This window comes from Jaculus jaculus, chromosome 12 (genome assembly GCF_020740685.1).
Source record: "Jaculus jaculus isolate mJacJac1 chromosome 12, mJacJac1.mat.Y.cur, whole genome shotgun sequence".
In the NCBI taxonomy this organism is placed as follows: Eukaryota; Metazoa; Chordata; class Mammalia; order Rodentia; family Dipodidae; genus Jaculus; species Jaculus jaculus.
Window position 1 is genome coordinate 29,767,785 of NC_059113.1, and position 19,434 is coordinate 29,787,218.

The window sequence follows — 19,434 nt, forward strand, 5'->3', positions numbered from 1 at the left end:
GAGTTCTGGCTGGTATTTTTCAAATCAAGCTCCTGCGGTGCCAGGTACCGCCGTCCCTCCGCAGGCGGAGCTGCGTCCTTAGCTCCGGCAGCAGGGGCCCGGGTGGAGCAGGTCGGGGAATCAGCGACTATCCTCGTACAAGAGCAATCTGCGGTTCTGCATCCGAGCCCCCAGCCCCTTGTGCGTTTCAGGATCAACATCAGACCGGTTTCTCCTTTCTCGGGAACATTAGGGGAGCAGACATCATCTCTTAGGTGAAGCATCAGATCTTCGCCTTAGAATCCCGTGGGCAGGTAACCGTGAGGTCCTCTTGCTGGGGTCCAGGCGGGTTCCCAGGGCTCCGGCTTCCCGCCCCGCCCAGGGTGACGTCACAGCCACGCCCACCCACCCGCGTGACGTCGCCGCGCCGCGCCGCGCCCCCTGTCAGCGGCCGCCATTGTTCCAGCTGCCCGGGTCTGGCTCTCTGCCCGGCTCGCTCCTTCCGGGTCTCCGAGGCCCGGATCCCGGGAGTGGGGTCTCCGGGAGCTGGCGCCCTGGGCCTGTGGGTGCGAGCTGCGATGAGCAAGCGGAAGGCGCCGCAGGAGACCCTGAACGGGGGGATCACCGACATGCTCACGGGTCAGTCCTCTCTGCGGCCGCGGAGAGCCCTCAGCCCCGCGGCCCGCCTCCGAGCTCCCGGGGACCCGGGGGTCTGGCCTTTGCAGGGACCCCGGGGCCATTGGCGTCCACAGCTCGAGATTCCGGGGGACTCGTGCGTGCACTCGTGGTTGTTCACTCGAGCCTTTTGTTGCCTTTGCAGAACTCGCAAACTTTGAGAAGAACGTGAGCCAGGCCATTCACAAGTACAACGCGTACAGGTACTCTTGTTAGCTCGCATTCTGGGATGCCTCTGCTCTGTGGGCCCGGGGTGGGGGTCCAGGGGATATGTGGGTCCAGCCTTAAGAGGTGAAAAGGACGAGAACCAGGTGGTACCTTGCTTTTCATTTCCAGGAGAATTTTGAGCTCCATAAGATCAGTTCAGATGAGTTTATGAAACGGACTGAAAACAGACGTAACCTGATACGTATTTCCCCATCGTTAATTGTCAATGACTGGAAATATAAGGTGATTTTAGGCCTGGATGAAAGACAGCAATTGAGGTCTGTACTGTGAAATAGATGTCATTCAAGAAATCACCTCTTAACCCAGACCCAGAAAGCCAAGCGCCACATGTTCTCTCTCATATGTGGATCCTAGCTACAGATGACTGGGCTTCTGCGTGAGAATGAAAATACTTAGTAGCAGAGGCCAGTAAGTTAAAAAGGAGATATAAAGGGTAGAGAAAGGAAGGGAGGAGGATACTTAATAGGTTGATATTGTATATATGTAATTACAATGATTGTGCTGGGGAGGTAATATGATGGAGAATGGAATTTCAAATGGGAAAGTGTGGGGGTGGGGAGGGAGGGAATTACCATGGGATATATTTTATAATCATGGAAAATGTTAATAAAAATTAAAAAAAAAACAAAAGAAATCACCTCTTTCCATTTGTTTGATCTATGGCAGATCTTGTCACCGTGATGAAATCCCATCGTTGTCTATTACTGTGGGCCTCATAAGAGGCCTTCTCCTAGCCATCCCCATAGTCACCTGCTTCTTAGCCTGTAAAGCATGGCCAAGCAGTGTGTCCTTTTTCCAATCAGAAGCTCTGACAAGCAAAAGCCAAGCTATCTTTATGTCTCCCAGCTAGCACCCCAACTCTCTTTACTGTTAGTCTTCCTGAGTAATCTGTGTTCCATGCTTGGACTTCCATCTCTGGAGTCAGTCACTCCTCATGGCATTACAGTACAGTTTTCATCCTGCCATTACTCCGAAATGCTCTCACTCTACATCTCCTGGGTTTGTTTGTTGGTTGGTTTGTTTCTTTTTTCTTTTCTTTTTTTTTTTTTTTCCAAGATAAGTCTCACTGTAATCCAGGCTGACCTGGAATTCACTATGTAGTCTTAGGGTGGCCTTGAACTCAGGGTGATCCTCCTACACCTGGCTCCATCTCATGTTTTTGGACTGTCAGTGGCATTCACCACTAGTTCATTTTATGAAAGTCTTGTCCTGGATATCCACTGTGCTGCCCCCTTCTGTTCTTTCCTTTTTTTCCCCTCTAGTTGCAGTCAGATTCACAGTGCTGGCAAGAGCAGCTTCTGGGAAAAAGAGATTTATTTTGGCTTACAGGCTCGAGGGGAGAGCTCCATGATGACAGGGAAAACGATGGCATGAGCAGAGGGTGGACATCATCCCCTGGCCAACATCAGGTGGACAACAGGGACAGGAGAGTGTGCCAAACACTGGCATGGGGAAACCGGCTATAACACCCATAAGCCCGCTCCCAACAATACACTGCCTCCAGGAGGCGTTAATTCCCAAATCTCCATCAGCTGGGAACCTAGCATTCAGAACACCTAAGTTTATGGGGACCCCTGAATCAAACCACCACACCTCTGCTCATCTGTCTAGTTTTGTGTATGTGTGTTTGTTTGTTTTGAGGCAGGGTTTTACCCTAGTTCAGAATGACCCAGAACTCACTCTGTAGCTCCAGGATGGATTTGAACTCATTCATAGTGATCATCCTACCTCTGCCTCCGAGTGTTGGGATTAAAGGTGTATACTACCACACATGATCATCTATTTAGTTTTTAAGGTTAGCAATATTTAAAAAAACAAACAAACAAAAAAAGAGGCTCAGTGATATTTTCCACTTACTTCCAGGAAAGGAGACTATTGCTATCTCGCCCCTCCCCATTAGTTTTCTACTGAGCCCCTTCTTTCCAATCTTCATGGTTTACTTTCTTTGTTTGTTTGTTTTTAATTTTATTTGCAAGCAGAGAGAGAGAGAGGAGACAGGGGGAGAATGGGTGCACCAGGGCCTCTAGCCACTGCCAACGAATTCCAGACACATGCGACCCTTTGTGCACCTGGTCCTTTGGCTTCACAGGCAAGCACCTTAACCGCTAAGCCATCTCTCCAGCCCTTATGTGTTTGTCCTCCTCCATCATCCATGACAACATGTTGATGGCCTAGTATTATTCAGATCATATGCAGATAATGACAGCTGCTGTGAAACCATGAATGCAACTGTCACTTTGTGTCTGGAAGACAGCATTCCTCCCTATTTTTTTGGCTCTTATATTCTTTCAACCACTTCTGCAGTGGTCCCTGAGCCTTGGAGGGTGTGATGGAGATGTCTTACTTAGTGCTGAATACTACTGTCACTTCTCAGCTCATTGATGAGTTTTGAATCACCCCAGTGATCACAGCCATCTGAAAAGAGAAGCTTCTCTAATCAAGAGTGAGAGCAGCACTAAGATAAAGGCAGAAACATAAATATTTAGAGGGCAACTTGGCAGGCATATTCATTTAGACTGCTAGTATAAATCCCTCTAGTGTTAAATATAGTTAAAGTCATATCCTCTAATGTGAGGAACTTAAATATTCTTTTTTTTTTTTTTTTGGTTTTTTGAGGTAGGGTCTCACTCTGGTCCAGGCTGACCTGGAATTAACTCTGTCATCTCAGGGTGGCCTTGAACTCATGGCAATCCTCCTACCTCTGCCTCCTGAGTGCTGGGATTAAAGGCGTGTGCCACCATGCCCGGCTGAACTTCAATATTCTTTAAAGATTAGAGGTATTGTAGGTGGCCTGACAGCTATCAAGTTTTATGTTTTGCAAGGGAGTGGTAAACTAGGTATCTTTGTGAAAGTGTAAGGTGGGGACATTTGCTTGTGTGTGTATTGTAATTTAAGAAAAATTAAATTCTTGCTAGATTTGAAATTGGTGTTCTCTTTTTTCCTTATAGAAAAGCAGCATCTGTTATAGCAAAGTACCCACACAAGATCAAGAGTGGAGCAGAAGCTAAGAAGTTGGTAAGTTCAGCATGTTGGCTGACGAGTTCACACGTGTTCAAATTTGATAGGTTTCCTTAAAATGAAACTTACCTCTCTGAAGCCACCTTGACCCACACAGACAGGTTTTCCTTCTTGGAATAATGTTAATGCATTGCAAGCATGATTTTTCAAGTTCAGATATTTTTATTTGGAAGGAGGAATTATACAGTTACAGGTCCTTTTCTCTGCTTTGCCCTACACACATGTACTTATTCTCAAGTTGAAGTTCACCTTGAGTGTGGGTCCTTAAGAAGACCATGGTGACAGACAGAGCACTCTCAGGAGAATACTGCCTACTTATTTATTTATTTGAGAGAGAAACAGAGTGAGTATGGGCATGACAGGGCCTCCTGCCATTGCAAATGAACACCAAACACGCACCACTTTGTGCATATGACTTTATGTGGATACTGGTGAAATGACCTGGACCATCAGGCTTTGCAAGCAAGTGCCCTTAACCACATCTCTCCAGCCCAATTTCTATAGTGCTCTATATGTTACAGGTGTCATGGTTTCTAGAGGGTTAGATTCTGGTGATTTTGAAACTTGCTCTCTTTGAGAGCAATAGCACCTTACCTCAGCTCTTAGGTGGTCTTACCTCAGGAACAAGGATGCAGGAATCTCAGCCATCACCAAAGTTCTACTGAGTCAGGGGCTCCAGGGTCTTAGTTGTATAGTGAATCTCATGGACAATGAAGAATTGAGGTGTTTTTAAGAGATTTTATTTTTATTTATTTATTTATTTATTATTTATTTATTTATTTATCATCAGAGAGAGAGAGTGAGAATGGGTGCCCCAGGGCTTCTTGCCAGTGCAAATGATCTCCAGATGCATATGCCCCTATGTGCATCTAGCTTACATGGGAACTGGAGAATCAAACCTGGGTCCTTAGGCTTTGCAGGCATGCGCCTTAACCGCTAAGCCATCTCTCCAGCCCCAAAGGATGAGTTTTAAAGGAGAAACTTTATTACAGAGAGAAAGTGAGTTTAGAGAAAAGGCTTATGTTAGTTTATTGAGAAGTGAAAGAGGCAAACATGACAAAGCTCTCCATGTGAGCAGGGAGGGGTGTGACCAGGATGCCAGGGAATGTTACTGTCTAGGTGTTTACGAGGCTTTCTGCTAGGGAAACAAGTCAATCTTGGAGATGACTGGGCTGAGATAGGGAGAAGTATACTTCTGGCCCAATCTTCAATCCCCACAAAGTGTCCATGTGTCTTCCTCTAGTGACTGGGCTGAGAATGATAAGGAGAGGGAGGGCTGTGTATTCCAGGTGACCCAGTCATAAATTCCCATGAGATGTTGACCCATTTCATTATCCTGATGACCAGTGAGGTGTCTGGTCAGGTAGGTCTCCAGACAGCTTTGCTCAAATGTTGCTGCTCCAACAATTTAAAAAAAAGATAAGAGGCCGGGCGTGGTGACGCACGCCTTTAATCCCAGCACTTGGGAGGCAGAGATAGGAGGATCGCCGTGAGTTCGAGGCCACCCTGAGACTACATGGTGAATTCCAGGTCAGCCTGGGCTAGAGTGAGACCATACCTCAAAAAAAAAAAAAAAAAAAAACCCACAAAAAAAACCAAACAAACAAAAGATAGAAAGAGAGAGAAAACAACACCTGGTAGTAATGATGCTCTGATCTCTGAGCATGATATGATAATTCAATGATGATAAATAGATAAATCAGTCTTTCTGATTTTTCATTTGACAGAACGCATGCTTTCTTGTGTGTGTGTGTGCATATTCATTGTAGGAGTGCTGGTACGCATGCTATTGCAGTCCGGTTCGCATTGCTGGCAGAAATCACCCAACCAAGAGCAGCTTCTGGGAAAAAGAGATTTATTTTGGCTTAAAGGCTTGAGGGGAAGCTCCACTATGGCAGGGGTAAACGATGGCATGAGCAGAGGATGGACGTCAGCCCCTGGCCAACATAAGGTGGACAATAGCAACAGGGGAGTGTGCCAAACACTGGCATGGGGAAACTGGCTATAACACCTATAAGCCTGCCCACAACAATACACTCCCTCCAGGAGGCATTAATTCCCAAATCTCCATCAGCTGGGAACCTAGCATTCAGAACACCTAAGTTTATGGGGGACACCTGAATCAAACCACCACACATGCCATGGTGTGTCCGTGGAGGTCAGAGGACAGCTTCAGGTGTTAGTCCTCAACCTTCCACCTGCTTGAGGCAGAACCTTTCCTATTCGCCGCTGCGTTCCCCAGGGTAGCTGGCCCATGAACTGGGCCACTCTCCTGTCCTCACCTCCCTTCTCACCATAGTGCACTGGTGTCACAGATGCTCTGCCATCTGGCTTTACCTGGGTTCTGAGGATTTGAGTTCAACGACTCACGCTTGCTTGTATGGCAGGTGCTTTTTCCACTGGCCCATTTCCCCAGGCCCAGAATATATATGCATCTTTCAATCCAGCAGTTCCACTACAAAGCCTTTGTCCTAAGAAAACCGAGAGTTATATTTAACAAGGATTCACTACTTCCTAACTTTTGAGCACCTGCATGCCAAGCACTGGGAGGATGCCAGAAAAGACAGGCTTTCTTCTCTTTTAGAGCTTACATTTGAGAGCACTGCATCCAGTATGGCAACCACAAGCCACCTTGGGCTATTGAGTTCTTGAAATATGGTTGGTGTAACGGAAGAACTTAAAATCTTAATTACGTTTTCATTGTCACCTGTGCGAGTGAGGTTGCAAGGCCTTGCTGGGCTGTGCCAGTCTGGTATAGTTGTTCTCAGTGTGGTGCCCGGACCAGCAGTGGCAGTGTTGTGTAGGAACCTAGAAATGCAGATTCCTGGCTTCTCCACCTATCTCTGACCTAGCAAATCAGAAACACTAAGATGGGACTTGACACTCTGTTTTAACAATATTGAGGCATGCAAAAGCTTGAAACCTTTTTAGGACAGGTAGTTTGTGACAATATTGTAATAATGGCAAATCATTGAGAACCATCTCGAAGTCTACAGGTTGGAAATCTGGGTAGTAAAATTCATACACGGAAATACCATATAGCCACTAAAAATGCTGTAGCTTTTGTTAATACAGAAATTTGTTCATAGTCTATCAAGAAAATATATGTGTATATGTTATGTATTTATAAGCAGAAAAGAAGTCCAACAATATAAGCAAATGTTAGTGGAAGAGATTACAGTTGATTTTGTGTTTAATTTTCAGGACAGTGAGATTGATGAGTGATAATAATATTTTTATGCAAGTATGTATGTATATGCATGTGTGTGTGCATGTGTATGTGGTGCTCAGGATCAAACACAGACCCTTGCACAGACTGGGAAACCACCTTAGCACTATCCCTGAAAAGTTAATTTTAGAGTCATGTGGGATAGTTCATACCTTTAAGCCCAGTACTCAAGGGGCTGAGGTGGAAGGATTGTTAAGAGTTTAAGATCCTGGGCTATAGAGTGAGTTCCTAGTCCACCTGTGTTACAGCCTACCTCAAAAAAAAAAAAAAAAAAAAAGCTACCTAACTAAACCTCCCCCAAAAGTTAATTTTATATAAATATTTAGAATTATTTTATTAGAACTTCTGTTGTCACTCATTTAGGCATTTTGCTTCTGGGAGAATTTATTCCTGGGTTTTAATTTTCTGTGTTCTTTATTTCAAAATTTTTGTCAAGCGGTGATTTTTACTTTACCTTTTAGTGTGTTGGTAAGCATTATACTTAAATCAATTATGTATTTTTAATTTTCTGTGTAGCCCGGAGTAGGAACAAAAATTGCTGAAAAGATTGATGAATTCTTAGCAACTGGAAAATTGCGTAAACTGGAAAAGGTAAAATTTAACTTATTTGTTTACTTGGTTACTTAGTGTTTTTCTGTATGATAATTGTCATGTAGCAGGATGATTAATGTTCTTCTGGTGAGACTCAAAAGAAAAGAGATGCCGGGTGTGGTGGCACACTCCTTTAGTCCCAGCACTCAGGAGGCAGAGGTAGGAGGATCACCATGAGTTCGAGGCCATCCTGACACTACATAGTGAATTCCAGGTCAGTCTGGGCTACAGTGAAATCTTACCTCGAAAAACCTAAAAAAAAAAAAAAAAAAAAAAAGAGAGAGCAAGAGAGATGATTGAACTTTCTGGCTTAAAATATTCTTTTATTTTTTTATTTATGAGAACAAGAGAGAAAGCCAGGCATGGTGGCACACGCCTTCAATCTCAGCACTCAGGAGGCAGAGGTAGGAGGATTACTGTGCTTGGGGTCAGCCTGAGAGAAAGAGAGAAAGCATGAATTAATGAATGAATGGGTATGTCAAGGCCTCTTGCTGCTGCAAAATAAACTTGACTTATGTGCCACTTAGTGCATCTGGCTTTATGTAGGTACTGGGGAATCGAACTCCAGCCAGCAGGCTTTGCAAGTGAGATAACCCTTTAACTGCTGAGCCATTTCCCAAACTCAAAATCTTATACTTTTAAGTGTCAATATTGGCTGGGCATGGTGGCACATGCCTTTAATCCCAGCACTTGGGAGGCAGAGATAGGAGGATTGTCATGAGTTCAAGGCCACCCTGAGACTACATAGGGAATTTCAGGTCGACCTGGGCTAGAGGGAGACCCTACCTAAAATAAATAAATAAATAAAAAGAAGTGTCAATATTAGTCAGGTATAATGGTGCACGCCTTTAATCCCAGTACTTGGGAGGCTGAGGTAGGAAGATCGCTGTGAGTTCAAGGCCACCCTGAGACTACATAGTGAATTCCAGGTCACTCTGGGCTACATTAGTATTAAGCTGGGCATGGTGGCTTATTAGTTTAATTCCAGTAGTTGGGAGGCTGAGATAACAGGATCACTGTCAGTTTAAGGCCCCTTGGACTATGGTGAGATTCTGCTACACACACACAATTAAACAAGGTCAGTATTGCTTCTGTACTGCTCATTCGTTTGTGGTTTGTGGTGGAGCCTCTTTGCTGTTCCAGTAGTACTCGGACAGTTGAGGCAGAAAGATCTCCTGAGCCCACAAGTGGGAGACCAGCCTGGGCAACATAGTGAGACTGTCTCAAAAATAGTGTTTGTTTTTTCTTTCCCCCCTCCCCCACTTTATGTGACATTTAAGAGACTGCTACCATCTTTGACAGAATTGGCTCTTCATTTTCAGTACCATTCAGCAGAGTTTATAAATGTTGGCTAAAAGACCATTATAATTTGAAACATCTGTGTTTAAACTCTCCCAACCATTTCATGGTTTATGTTGCCTTGATGACAGTAATTATGTTGTTTCTGTCTTTTGTGAGTAGGCCTTGTTAAAGTATGGATAACTTGAAATCTGCAGAGAGAGTGGGTGCTAAATGTTCGTCCCACAGAAATAACTACAGGCAGGCTGGTGAGACGGCTCAGCAGTTAATAGTGCTGGTCGCTTAAGCATGAGGGCCTGGGAGGGCCTGAAACGGCTTGAGTTTGACTCCCTGGAATCATGTGAGAAGCTGGGTATGGCCGTGCCGATCTGTAGCCCGAGTGGAGGTGGAGGCAGAGACTGGGTAATCGCTGAGGCTCACTGACCAAACATCAGGCCTGGGTTGAAGGAGAGGCCACGTCTCAGTGAAGTGTGTGGATGTGCAGTAGGAGCACTCAGAGTTCTCTGGCCTCCACACACACAGGTACCATAATATGCCACGCAGTTTACACACAAAATAACTACATGAGGTGATGCATGTGTCAGTTAATTAGATTTAACCATTCTACTACATACATATTAAAAACAATCGAGCTGGAGAGATGGTTTAGTGGTTAAGGCACTTGCCTACAAAGGCAAAGGACACAGGTTCAATTCCCCAGGACCCACATAAGCCAGATGGACAAGGTGGCGTATGCATCTGGTGTTCGTTTGCAGCAGCTAGAGGCCCCAGCATACCCATTTTTTCTTTCCCTCTCTCCCTCTTTATCTCTGTCTCTCCAATTAAAAAAAAAAATGTGTCATGTATTGAAAGAGTCAGAGATGAGCTCCTTTGATAGCCTACAACCTAACTTACATGTACTGATTATCTGGGCAAATGTAAATAGTTCTTCATTTTTATTAGCATACTGGTGTATTTCTGTTAAGACCATTTTAAGTTTACAAAGCCTCCCCATGTCATTGTTATACATTTGTCTTTTTCTTAAAGATTCGGCAGGATGATACGAGTTCATCCATCAATTTCCTGACTCGAGTTAGTGGCATTGGGTAAGAACTATATCTTAAGCAGACGTAGTTGTAAATGATTTATTTTTGATGTCAACCAAACTAAATTACCTACAGTTTCCTTTCAAACTCTGTACTTCTCCATTGTGTAAATGGGCCACATCTTCGTTATCCACTCATCAGTTGAGGGACACCTAGGCTGGTTCCATTTCAAAACCTGTCCTCTACCTCTGTGTCTTAGCCCAGGTGGTTCACCTTGCATAGCTTAAGGGTCTGAGGCTGGTTCTTCAGTTGCTGCTGTGTTTTAAAAAGCCCATCCAAGACAAAAATCTGCTTTCTGTTCAGTTCGATCTCCCAGAAGTCGCCTCTTCTCTAAGCGCTCGCACGTGCTCTGCGCATCTTCTTGCCCATCCGGGCTCGCCTCTGCGACTTTAGCAGGAAGTACATCACCAGTACTTTCTCCACAGAACCTTAGAAATTTGTAGTAAGAACTCAGCCATTTTTTGTTTTTAATTTTAAAAGTATTTTTTATTTATTTGAGAGAGAGAGAGAGAGAGCAGGGACATGCCAGGGCCTCTTGCCACTGTAAACAAACTCCAAATGACATGTACCACCACCTTATGTGTCTGGTTCTGTATGGGACTGGGGGACTGAGCCTGAGTTAGCAGGTTTTGCAAGTAAGCACCTTTAACCACTGTGCCATGTCTCCAGTCCCCAAAACTCAGCCATTTTAAAAGATAGGTTTAATTTATTAATCTGAGAGAGAGGAAAAAAAACAGAATGAGAGGGAAAAAAAAAAGAATGAATGGGTCTGCCAGGGCCTTCTGCTACTGCAGATGAACTCCAGATGCATATCCCACTTTGTGCATCTGTCTTTACATGGGTACTGGGGAATTGAACCTGGGCTGTCATTCAATTCCCTGGGCTGTCAGGCTTTGCAAGCAAGCACCTTTAGCTGCTGAGCCATCTCTCCACTCCCACAAATTCAGCTGTTTTTAAAGGAAGGAATCTCAAAATCTGGGCTAACAGCAAAGGGGGCTTCTTGGACACTACGCAAAGAAAAGGCTAACATTGAAATACTAAGATTGAGATACCTGATATTCCTTCAGGTATAAAATAATTGTCCCGTAAATGACCACATTTCCAGTGAAAGTTATTCTAACTTATATTAAATTTTTAAATGTGGCATATGGGAAATGAGCATGACTCTTTGAGGATCCAAGAACATATGAAAATGACTATTAGAAGGTATTTTAGAAAGCATTTGCTAGATTCTTTTTTCTAGGAAACAAAACTGAAACTTGCCTATGGAAAATGAGCAGCTGTGGCATAGCCAGAATTAGAACCCATGTCTTCTGACTCCACGTCCAGCTGTTTCTTCTTTGCCACGGTGCCTTCCTAACCTCGGTGTGGGTGTCTCTGTTGCACTGTATTCTGATGTATGCAGTGTCTCACAACTCTGGCCCAGACTGGGTGTGTGTGTGTGTGTGTGTGTGTGTGTATGCATTTCTTTCTGTTCTCTGCTCTCAATTATTTGTACACTGGCACTGTGTAGGAGTGTTGGGAAGTATGGGTACTGGTCCCAGTGCTGCTGCAGCTAGATTTGCCCTTAGCAAGTCACTTCACTGTTGCAGCTTTCCATGTCCATCTGTATACAACGTATACAGTGTTCCTTCTCCTGCCATTCCATAAGAGCATCTTGAATCCTTTCTGACATCCTGATGTAGTTACATAAACACAACGATCCCAATCCCAGGAATGATGTGTAAACCTAAAGCAGGGTTTTTTTTTGGTGTTGTTGCTATTTTGTTTTTTGGTGTTTTTGTTGTTGTTGTTGGTTTTTCGAGGTAGGGTCTCACTCTAGCCCAGGCTGACCTGGAATTCACTATGTAGTCTCAGGGTGGCCTCAAACTCACGGCAATCCTCCTACCTCTGCCTCCTGAGTGCTGGGATTAAAGGCATGCACCATCATGCCCGACAGTTTTTTTTAATATTTTATTTTTATTTATTTGTTTGAGAGGGATAAAGAGGCAAAAAGAGTATGCCAGGGCCTCCAGCCACTGCAAATGAACTCCAGACGCTTACGTGGGTCTTAGGGAACTGAACCTAGGTCCTTTGGCTTTGCAGGCAAGCACCCTAACTGCTAAGCCATCTCTCCAGCTCCTAAAGCAGGTTTTATCACTGGCCTGCTCAGTTCTAGTAGCTTCTCATTATGCTGAGAGTGAGACCTAAACTTGCAACCATGGCTTAAGGATGCCACCCAGTGTGTGTAGTCCTGTGTACTGCTCCAGTGTTCCACACCGTCTCTTACCATCGTTCTGCCGCACCAGTTTCTCTTCTTGGGCAAGCCTTTGACTAACTGACTAAACTATTTTTCACTTTGGTCCCCCAGGTGGCAGCTTTGTGTCATTTAAATCTCGGCTTCACTATCTCCGAGGCCTGTGTTCACCATCCAGGCTAAAATGCGGTCAGCCGCCCTGTCCCTGTCCTGAGCTGTCCTCTGCCTGATGTTTTCTTGTTTGTATGCGTATGCTTACTCTCTCCCCCACTGGACTGTAAGCAGGTGGAGGCCAGGACTCTGCCATATTCGCGCTGCGTTTTCTGCAGAGTGTATGGCACCTCTTAGTCACTCAGTAAATCTCAGTTGAATGAATGATTTTCAAGTGCCCACATGTCTCTTCATAGGCATTATGACAGCTAGCTGCTTAGATGTCTTTTTCATGTTCAAGTTCACCCATTGATTGAAACTTCAGAAGTTCTTTGGATAAAATTAGACATCACAAAAGTAACCACGCAACATTGTAGCAAGACTTGTTTATCTTAGTAGCTTCTCTGTGGTTGGTTGTTGTTGACCTGATACTGAGCTGTGTTTCCTCTGTTGTAGTCCATCTGCTGCAAGGAAGTTTGTAGATGAAGGAATGAAGACATTAGAAGGTGAGTATGACCTTAGGTCACTAAGTCCTAGTTCAAGACTCTAACAAACTCAGAAGTCACATTCTCCTTTTTTATTTTTATTTATTTATTTTGTTTTTGTTTTTTGAGGTAGGGTCTCCCTCTAGCCCAGGCTGACCTGGAATTCACTATGTAGTCTCAGAGTGACCTTGAACTCATGGCGATCCTCCTACTTCTGCCTCCCGAGTGCTGGGATTAAAGGTGTGCGCCACCATGCTCAGCTGTAACATCATACTTAGAAAGGGTGTGTTATGGAATTGGATTCTTTACCATATATATGTATAATGTACTATGTGGTATAGCATGGCACGGTATTTGGAGATTCGGTTATGTATAAGAAACCTGGAGGGTTAGGTGGTATGTTCTGGAAGCTAATCTGGGTTCAGTACCACTTGCAACACATTGTTACAAGTAAGCTTGGTGCTTTAGCTTGTCAACTACAAATATGTATTTCTGCCTCATGTGATTTCATGTAATAACGTGTCTAGAGCGCTTAGAGTTCTTGAGGCAGAATAAACACTTAAAATCCATAACTGACTCAGAGGCATTATACATTAGTAATATTACTAAGCTAAGAAGTTGTAAGTCTTACAGCTGAGTGAAGTCTGCATGCTCATCTCAGAGGGGTTTATCTGAGTGAGATTGATGACTGGATTAAAGGGTCAAGAGTTTGTGGCCAAACTTATCCACCTGGTAGTGCCAGGAATTAGTTGTGGCTTTGCTATTTCATGACTCAGATATGCGATGTAATTTAATATATTTATGTAACAAGCTTTAATACTTCCATTTTTAGATACAGACATAGTGTTTTGTATGGGAGATATTAAGTGGCGCATATCTCAAAAAGATGCAGATTTTCTGTTTTCTGGCTCTGGAGGGAATGTATGTACTTTTAAGTACAAGGATGATCATAGGAATTGCATGTGAAGCATTTGTATGTGCTGTTTTTTTTTTTGTTTGTTTGTTTGTTTTTAAATCAAGCCTCACTGCTGCACTGTTTCTAGAAAAAGAGTGCTCAGTGAAACTGAGTACTTTCAGTTTTAAGACACAGTGCTAGTACCAGTCATGCAAACTGAAAAACGAAAACCATACCTAATTCATTCCAGAGGAGCTGGAACACGGTGTCTCCAGAATCCAAGCCCAGGCCCAGCTGAGCAGTGGAGTCAGTGAAGGAGGAACCTAGTTAATCATCAGTCCTTAAGAAGCTGGGTTACTACTGCTCCTATAAATAGCATAGTAAGCAAGATTGGCTCTTTAGGGTTGCTTTTTAATATAGCCAGTAAGATTGGGTATAATTCCTGGTGTACTTTATATACTTTTGCATGTAACTCTAATTGAAATTTTGATTCATACATAAAAATGATCTTAAAATCAGCTGCTAGATCAATAACATTGAAAAGTCATTTTATTTTTCTCCATGTAGTTCTTTGCTAAAAAAGAAAAAAGTTAAAAATGGGCTGGAAAGGGCTGGAGGGATGGCTTAGCAGTTAAGGTGTTTGCCTGCAAAGCCAAAGGACCCAGGTTCGATTCCCCCAGGACCCATGTAAGCCAGCAGCACAAGGGAGCGCACACATCTGAAGTTCGTCTGCAGTGGCTGGAGGCCCTGGTGCACCCATTACTCACTCTCTCTCCCTCTTTCTCTGTCAAATAAATAAATAAAAATAAAATATTTTTTAAAAATTGGCTGGAAAGATGGCTCTGTGGTTGAAGGTGATTGCTTGCAAAATCTGACAGCTCAGGTTCAATTCCCCAATACCTATGTAAAGCCAGATGCACAATGTGGTGCATGCATCTGGCATTTGAGTTTGTTTGCAGTGGGAAGAGGCCCTGGCATGCCCATTCTCCCTCCCCTTCCTTGCAAATAGATAAAAAGAAGTCTCTTGAAAAATAAAAAAAGATTAAAAAATAAGTAATTGAATTGAGTATCTTTTTTCAAAAAAATATTTATATTAAATTCTTCAACTTTATCTTCTATTCAGATCTCAGGAAGAACGAAGATAAATTGAACCATCACCAACGTATCGGGCTGAAGTAAGATAGCAAATTTTGTTTTTATACTTGAGATGTAAAAGTAAAACTTTTCTAGACATTCTTTCATATAGTGTAATAATTCTTCAGACTTAGCTAAACACATTTTCTATTCAGAAATGCTTTGTTGCAGCCTATGCTCACACACTTTGTTACTGCATTTTAGTTTGTTTACTTGCTTTGAACTTTAACTTTGCCAAGGAACTTCTTAAAATACAGAGGACTGGCCGGGTGTGGTGGCGCACGCCTTTAATCCCAGCACTGGGGAGGCAAAGATAGGAGGATCTCTGTGAGTTTGAGTCCATCTGAGACTATATAGTGAATTCCAGGTCAGCCTGGGCTAGAGTAAAGCCTTACCTCAAAAAAACAAAAACAAAACAAAGCACAAAAACCCAGAGGACTGAGTATATTAAGCAGCCCGTGGATACTTACATCATGCCTATATCATTGTACACAGTACTGCACCAGGAAGTTTATAAAGATGTTTGGACAGGAGGAGGGACGTTTGAGATAGTGTGTCTTATAAGTAGTGCCAACTGGTTTTGAACTTACTGTATAGCCCATGCTGGTCTCAAACTCACTGTCCTCTTACCTCATCCCTCCAAGAGCTGGGATTGAAGGCATGAAACACCATACCTGGCTTAGGTAGCTCTTGAGGAATTTGTAGTCTATCTGATAAGAACATGAAACATGCGATCATAAGTTTACCTGAATGTGAAAAACCAAATTTAAAAAGAGGAAAAATCCCAGATAGTTAAATAAAAATTTTAGAATAGGTCTGGGGACATGGCTATGCTGTTAAGAGCACACACTGAGCAAACATGAGGACCTTAGTTCACCCCCCAGCACCCATGTAAAAAGCTGGGCATGGCTGCACATGCCTGTAACACTAGCACTGAGGGAGACAGAGACAGGAAAATCACTGTGTCCAGGTTCCGTGAGAGTCTGTCTTGGAGAATTTACCCAGAAATGCAAGAGACAGGACCCTCCACACATTATATACGTACATAAATCCCCCCAAAAGCATAGGGATGACTACTGGGCATGTTTTCCTACCAGGATCAATCACTAGGAGGAGATAGGTCTTACACTGAGCATGCATAAGCACCGCCTGTGTTCCCCATTGTTTTAGTCTTCTTGGTAATTTGGATTTAGTAACCACCTTCTTTCCTGTGTCAGTAAGGGACCAAGAACTTGTGGTTTTCACTTTCCTTTCATTTACAGAGAAGAATAGAGTGGTTTTCTGGAGAACCTGGATGCTATGAGAATTGGTTTTGAACAGGAATATTATCATTCTTTTTTTTTAAAAAATATTTTATTTATTTATTTGAGAGAGAAAGAGACAGAGAGAGGGAGAGAAAGGGCATGCCAGGGCTGTCAGCTGCTGCAAATAACCTCCAGACACATGCGCCACCTTGTGCATCTGGCTTACGTGTGTCTTGGAGAATTGAACCTGGGTCCTTTGATTTATAGGCGAGTGCCTTAACCAGTAAGCCATCTCTCTAGCCCTCATTCTTTTTTTTTTTAATGTGTATGCGTGCTTGTGTGGATGTATGTGTGTATGCACGTATGTGCACATGTGTGTAGACAACTTCGGGTGTCATTTCTCAGGAGTGCTGTTCACTTTTTTTTAAATTTTTTAAAAATGGCCTGAAGCTCACCAACTGGGCTAGACTTCCTGCCTAGTGAGCCCCAGGAGTCCTCCTGTCTCTACATCCCCAGCTGTGGGATTACAGGCATATGTCACCACTCCTGGCATTTTCATGTGTGTTCTGGGGGTCAAATGCAGGTCCTGATGCTTGCAAGGCAAGTACCTTTGAGCTAGGTCCCCAGTCTAGTATTATCAATCTTAGACATGATTTCCTACTGAGATACCTTCCTAACGGCTGTGCTGAAGTAAAATTTATCTACTATACAGTTCACTAATGTACAGTATTCAATTCAATGGCTTCTAGTGTATTCACAGGTGGTTCAACCACTATTACTGCCAGTTTGAGGGTATTTTTGTTACTCCAAAGGAACCTAGTACCCACTAGCAGCTCTTTTCCATTTTTCCCCAACACACTGCCTCCTCTACCCCAATCCTAGGCAGCCAGTAATCTACTTTCTGCCAGTATAGATTTGCCTATTCTAGACATTTCCTATAAGCGAAATTGTTTACATGAGACCATTTGTGAGTGGTTTCTCTCACTTTGTATTTGTTATCTAGATGTGTTCATATCATGGGAGAAGACTTTTAAATACAATAATTTTAGAGGCTTTTTGGCATTGTTCTTAACTTTAATTTTTTTTTTACCTGATACATAAAACCAATAGTACCCATTTACGGGATACCATGTGATGTTTTGATAAGTGTATATATTGTCAATGTTTACATCAGGGTAAACATATCTATGTCCTCAAACATTTGCTATACTCAAAGTCCTTCTGGATTTTTTTTCTTCTCGATTTTTCAAATATATAGAAATTATCATGATTTATAAAGCAAATAAATAAAAGTGCCTGCAGCTTCATTTGTGTGTAGCTTTCCTACAGTGCAATAGCACTCCTGAGCGTTTTACTCCTTCCTGTTGCTGCTTTTAGGAGCAGTGAGCTGTGACCCCTTAACTTACCCTCAGAAAGCAGCATACTCTGAAAGCATGTGCCAATTTATATTTATTTACTGTGTGTGGTGTATGGATATGTATGTACTAATATGCCAACTGATCCCATTCATTTACTCTAGTCATGTGACTGAAGCTTATTTACAGATAAGCTTAAATGGAGTCTTTGGAACTTTACAAAGAATAAAGTTCAGGGTTTGGATCTAATTAAGGAATAGATGCCCGTCCTACCTCTGTCCTGATTTTCTTACTGTTTCCTCAGTGAATTCTAGTCTTGATTTGTGAGAATTATCTTCAAGTATAAAACATTTGGTGTAGTAGGCAAGTTATTTTTCTTAATTAGTTTACAAAGCAGCAGGTCTGTTTAATTTTTAAAGAGATTAAAATTTTACAAACTATCTTTTTCCGCTTGTTCTGTTTGTAGATATTTTGAGGATTTTGAAAAGAGAATCCCTCGTGAAGAGATGTTACAAATGCAAGTAAGTACACTTAGATTCTGTTCTTTTTATATCCTGTTTTTATTGAAAGCATTTATGCACGTATATAATGTATTTTGATCATAATCCCCTCCTGGTACTGTCTCTTGTTCCCTATAACCTGTCTCCCTTACACTGAAGCCCTTTTTCTTCCTGTTGCGGAAACCTCTTCCTCTGGGAAGAAGCAAACACGTCTTCACACCAAATAGGGCTTCGATGGCAGACCAGTACAGTTCCAGCAATACCAAGTCGGTGAACCAAGGAGTTTACTGGTGGTCACTTACAGAGTGTGGAGAGGGGTTGTTTATAGAACGTAGAGCCCCTAAAGCAGCCACTTCGATGGGGCTTCCTGTGTCAAGATTACTCCTTGGATGCCCCTCCCTCAGCCTCAGGGCAAGAGCTTACAGAGCACCATGAAGTCCCACCCTGCCCTGAGGTACAGGCCACAGAGCAGCACTTCAGTGGGGCTCACACTCTGGAGATGGCCCAGCGATGGTCCTCCCTCAGCCTGGGGGTGAGGGCTCGCTTTCAGAGCATGAGAGCCTAAAGAAACCACCTCCGTGGAGCTCACTGTCCTTGGATCTTTTACCCTCTGTGCACTCTGTCTTCCCCTGTGGTCAAGACCTCGTGCATTGTTATTGTATACTGGGGGCACCTGAGATCTGCCCACACCGTCTCTCGTGAGCTGTCCCAGCTGCTCTCGATAGAGCTGACGTAGTTCACTGCTTCAATGCGGAGGAAGCTGCCGTGCAACACTTCCCAACTAGTCTCCTACTCTGATGTCTTTTTTCCCCAAGTGTATTTGTGTAACTCACCTAGTTTACTTGTTTGCTTGTGTGAACATGGGTGGGGGTTATTTGCCAGAGTATATATAATTTCTTTTTCTTTTTTGGTTTTTTTCAAGGTAGGGTCTCACTCTAGCCCAGGCTGACCTGGAATTCACTGTGGAGTCTCAGGGTGACCTCGAACTCACAGCAATCCTCCTACCTTTGCCTCTCTAGTGCTGGGATTAAAGGCGTGCGCCACCACGCCCAGCTACATATGCAATTTCTTAATGGCTATAACACTGGAGAAAATGTCTTCTCTCCCCAAGCAACTAGTTACCATGAACTAGGTCCTCAGGAAGTGATGGAGGTTTTATGCCCTCTTCCATTGTCTATGATGGAATGTTGACAGGCTCATTATTTTGTACGTCTTGTGCAGGAAATGATAGTTTCTGTGAGCTTATTTGCAAGCACAGACAGAGAATGAGAATAGGTGCACCACAGCCTCTAGCCACTGCAAATGAACTCCAGATGCACGCACTACTTTGT

General features: G+C 43.3%; 1 protein-coding gene across 1 annotated transcript in view; it reads left to right on the top strand.

Moving 5' to 3' along the window:
* Positions 1-421: 421 nt before the first annotated feature.
* Polb (DNA polymerase beta) overlaps positions 422-19,434 on the top strand; it is a 34,496-nt gene continuing 15,483 nt past the window's right edge. Inside the window, exons 1-8 of the mRNA XM_045131133.1 lie at positions 422-618; positions 800-857; positions 3,831-3,897; positions 7,646-7,720; positions 10,046-10,104; positions 12,947-12,996; positions 14,994-15,045; positions 18,070-18,124. Coding sequence (XP_044987068.1) covers positions 558-618; positions 800-857; positions 3,831-3,897; positions 7,646-7,720; positions 10,046-10,104; positions 12,947-12,996; positions 14,994-15,045; positions 18,070-18,124 — 477 coding nt within the window. The 5' untranslated portion in view covers positions 422-557. The remainder of the gene's footprint in view (positions 619-799; positions 858-3,830; positions 3,898-7,645; positions 7,721-10,045; positions 10,105-12,946; positions 12,997-14,993; positions 15,046-18,069; positions 18,125-19,434) is intronic.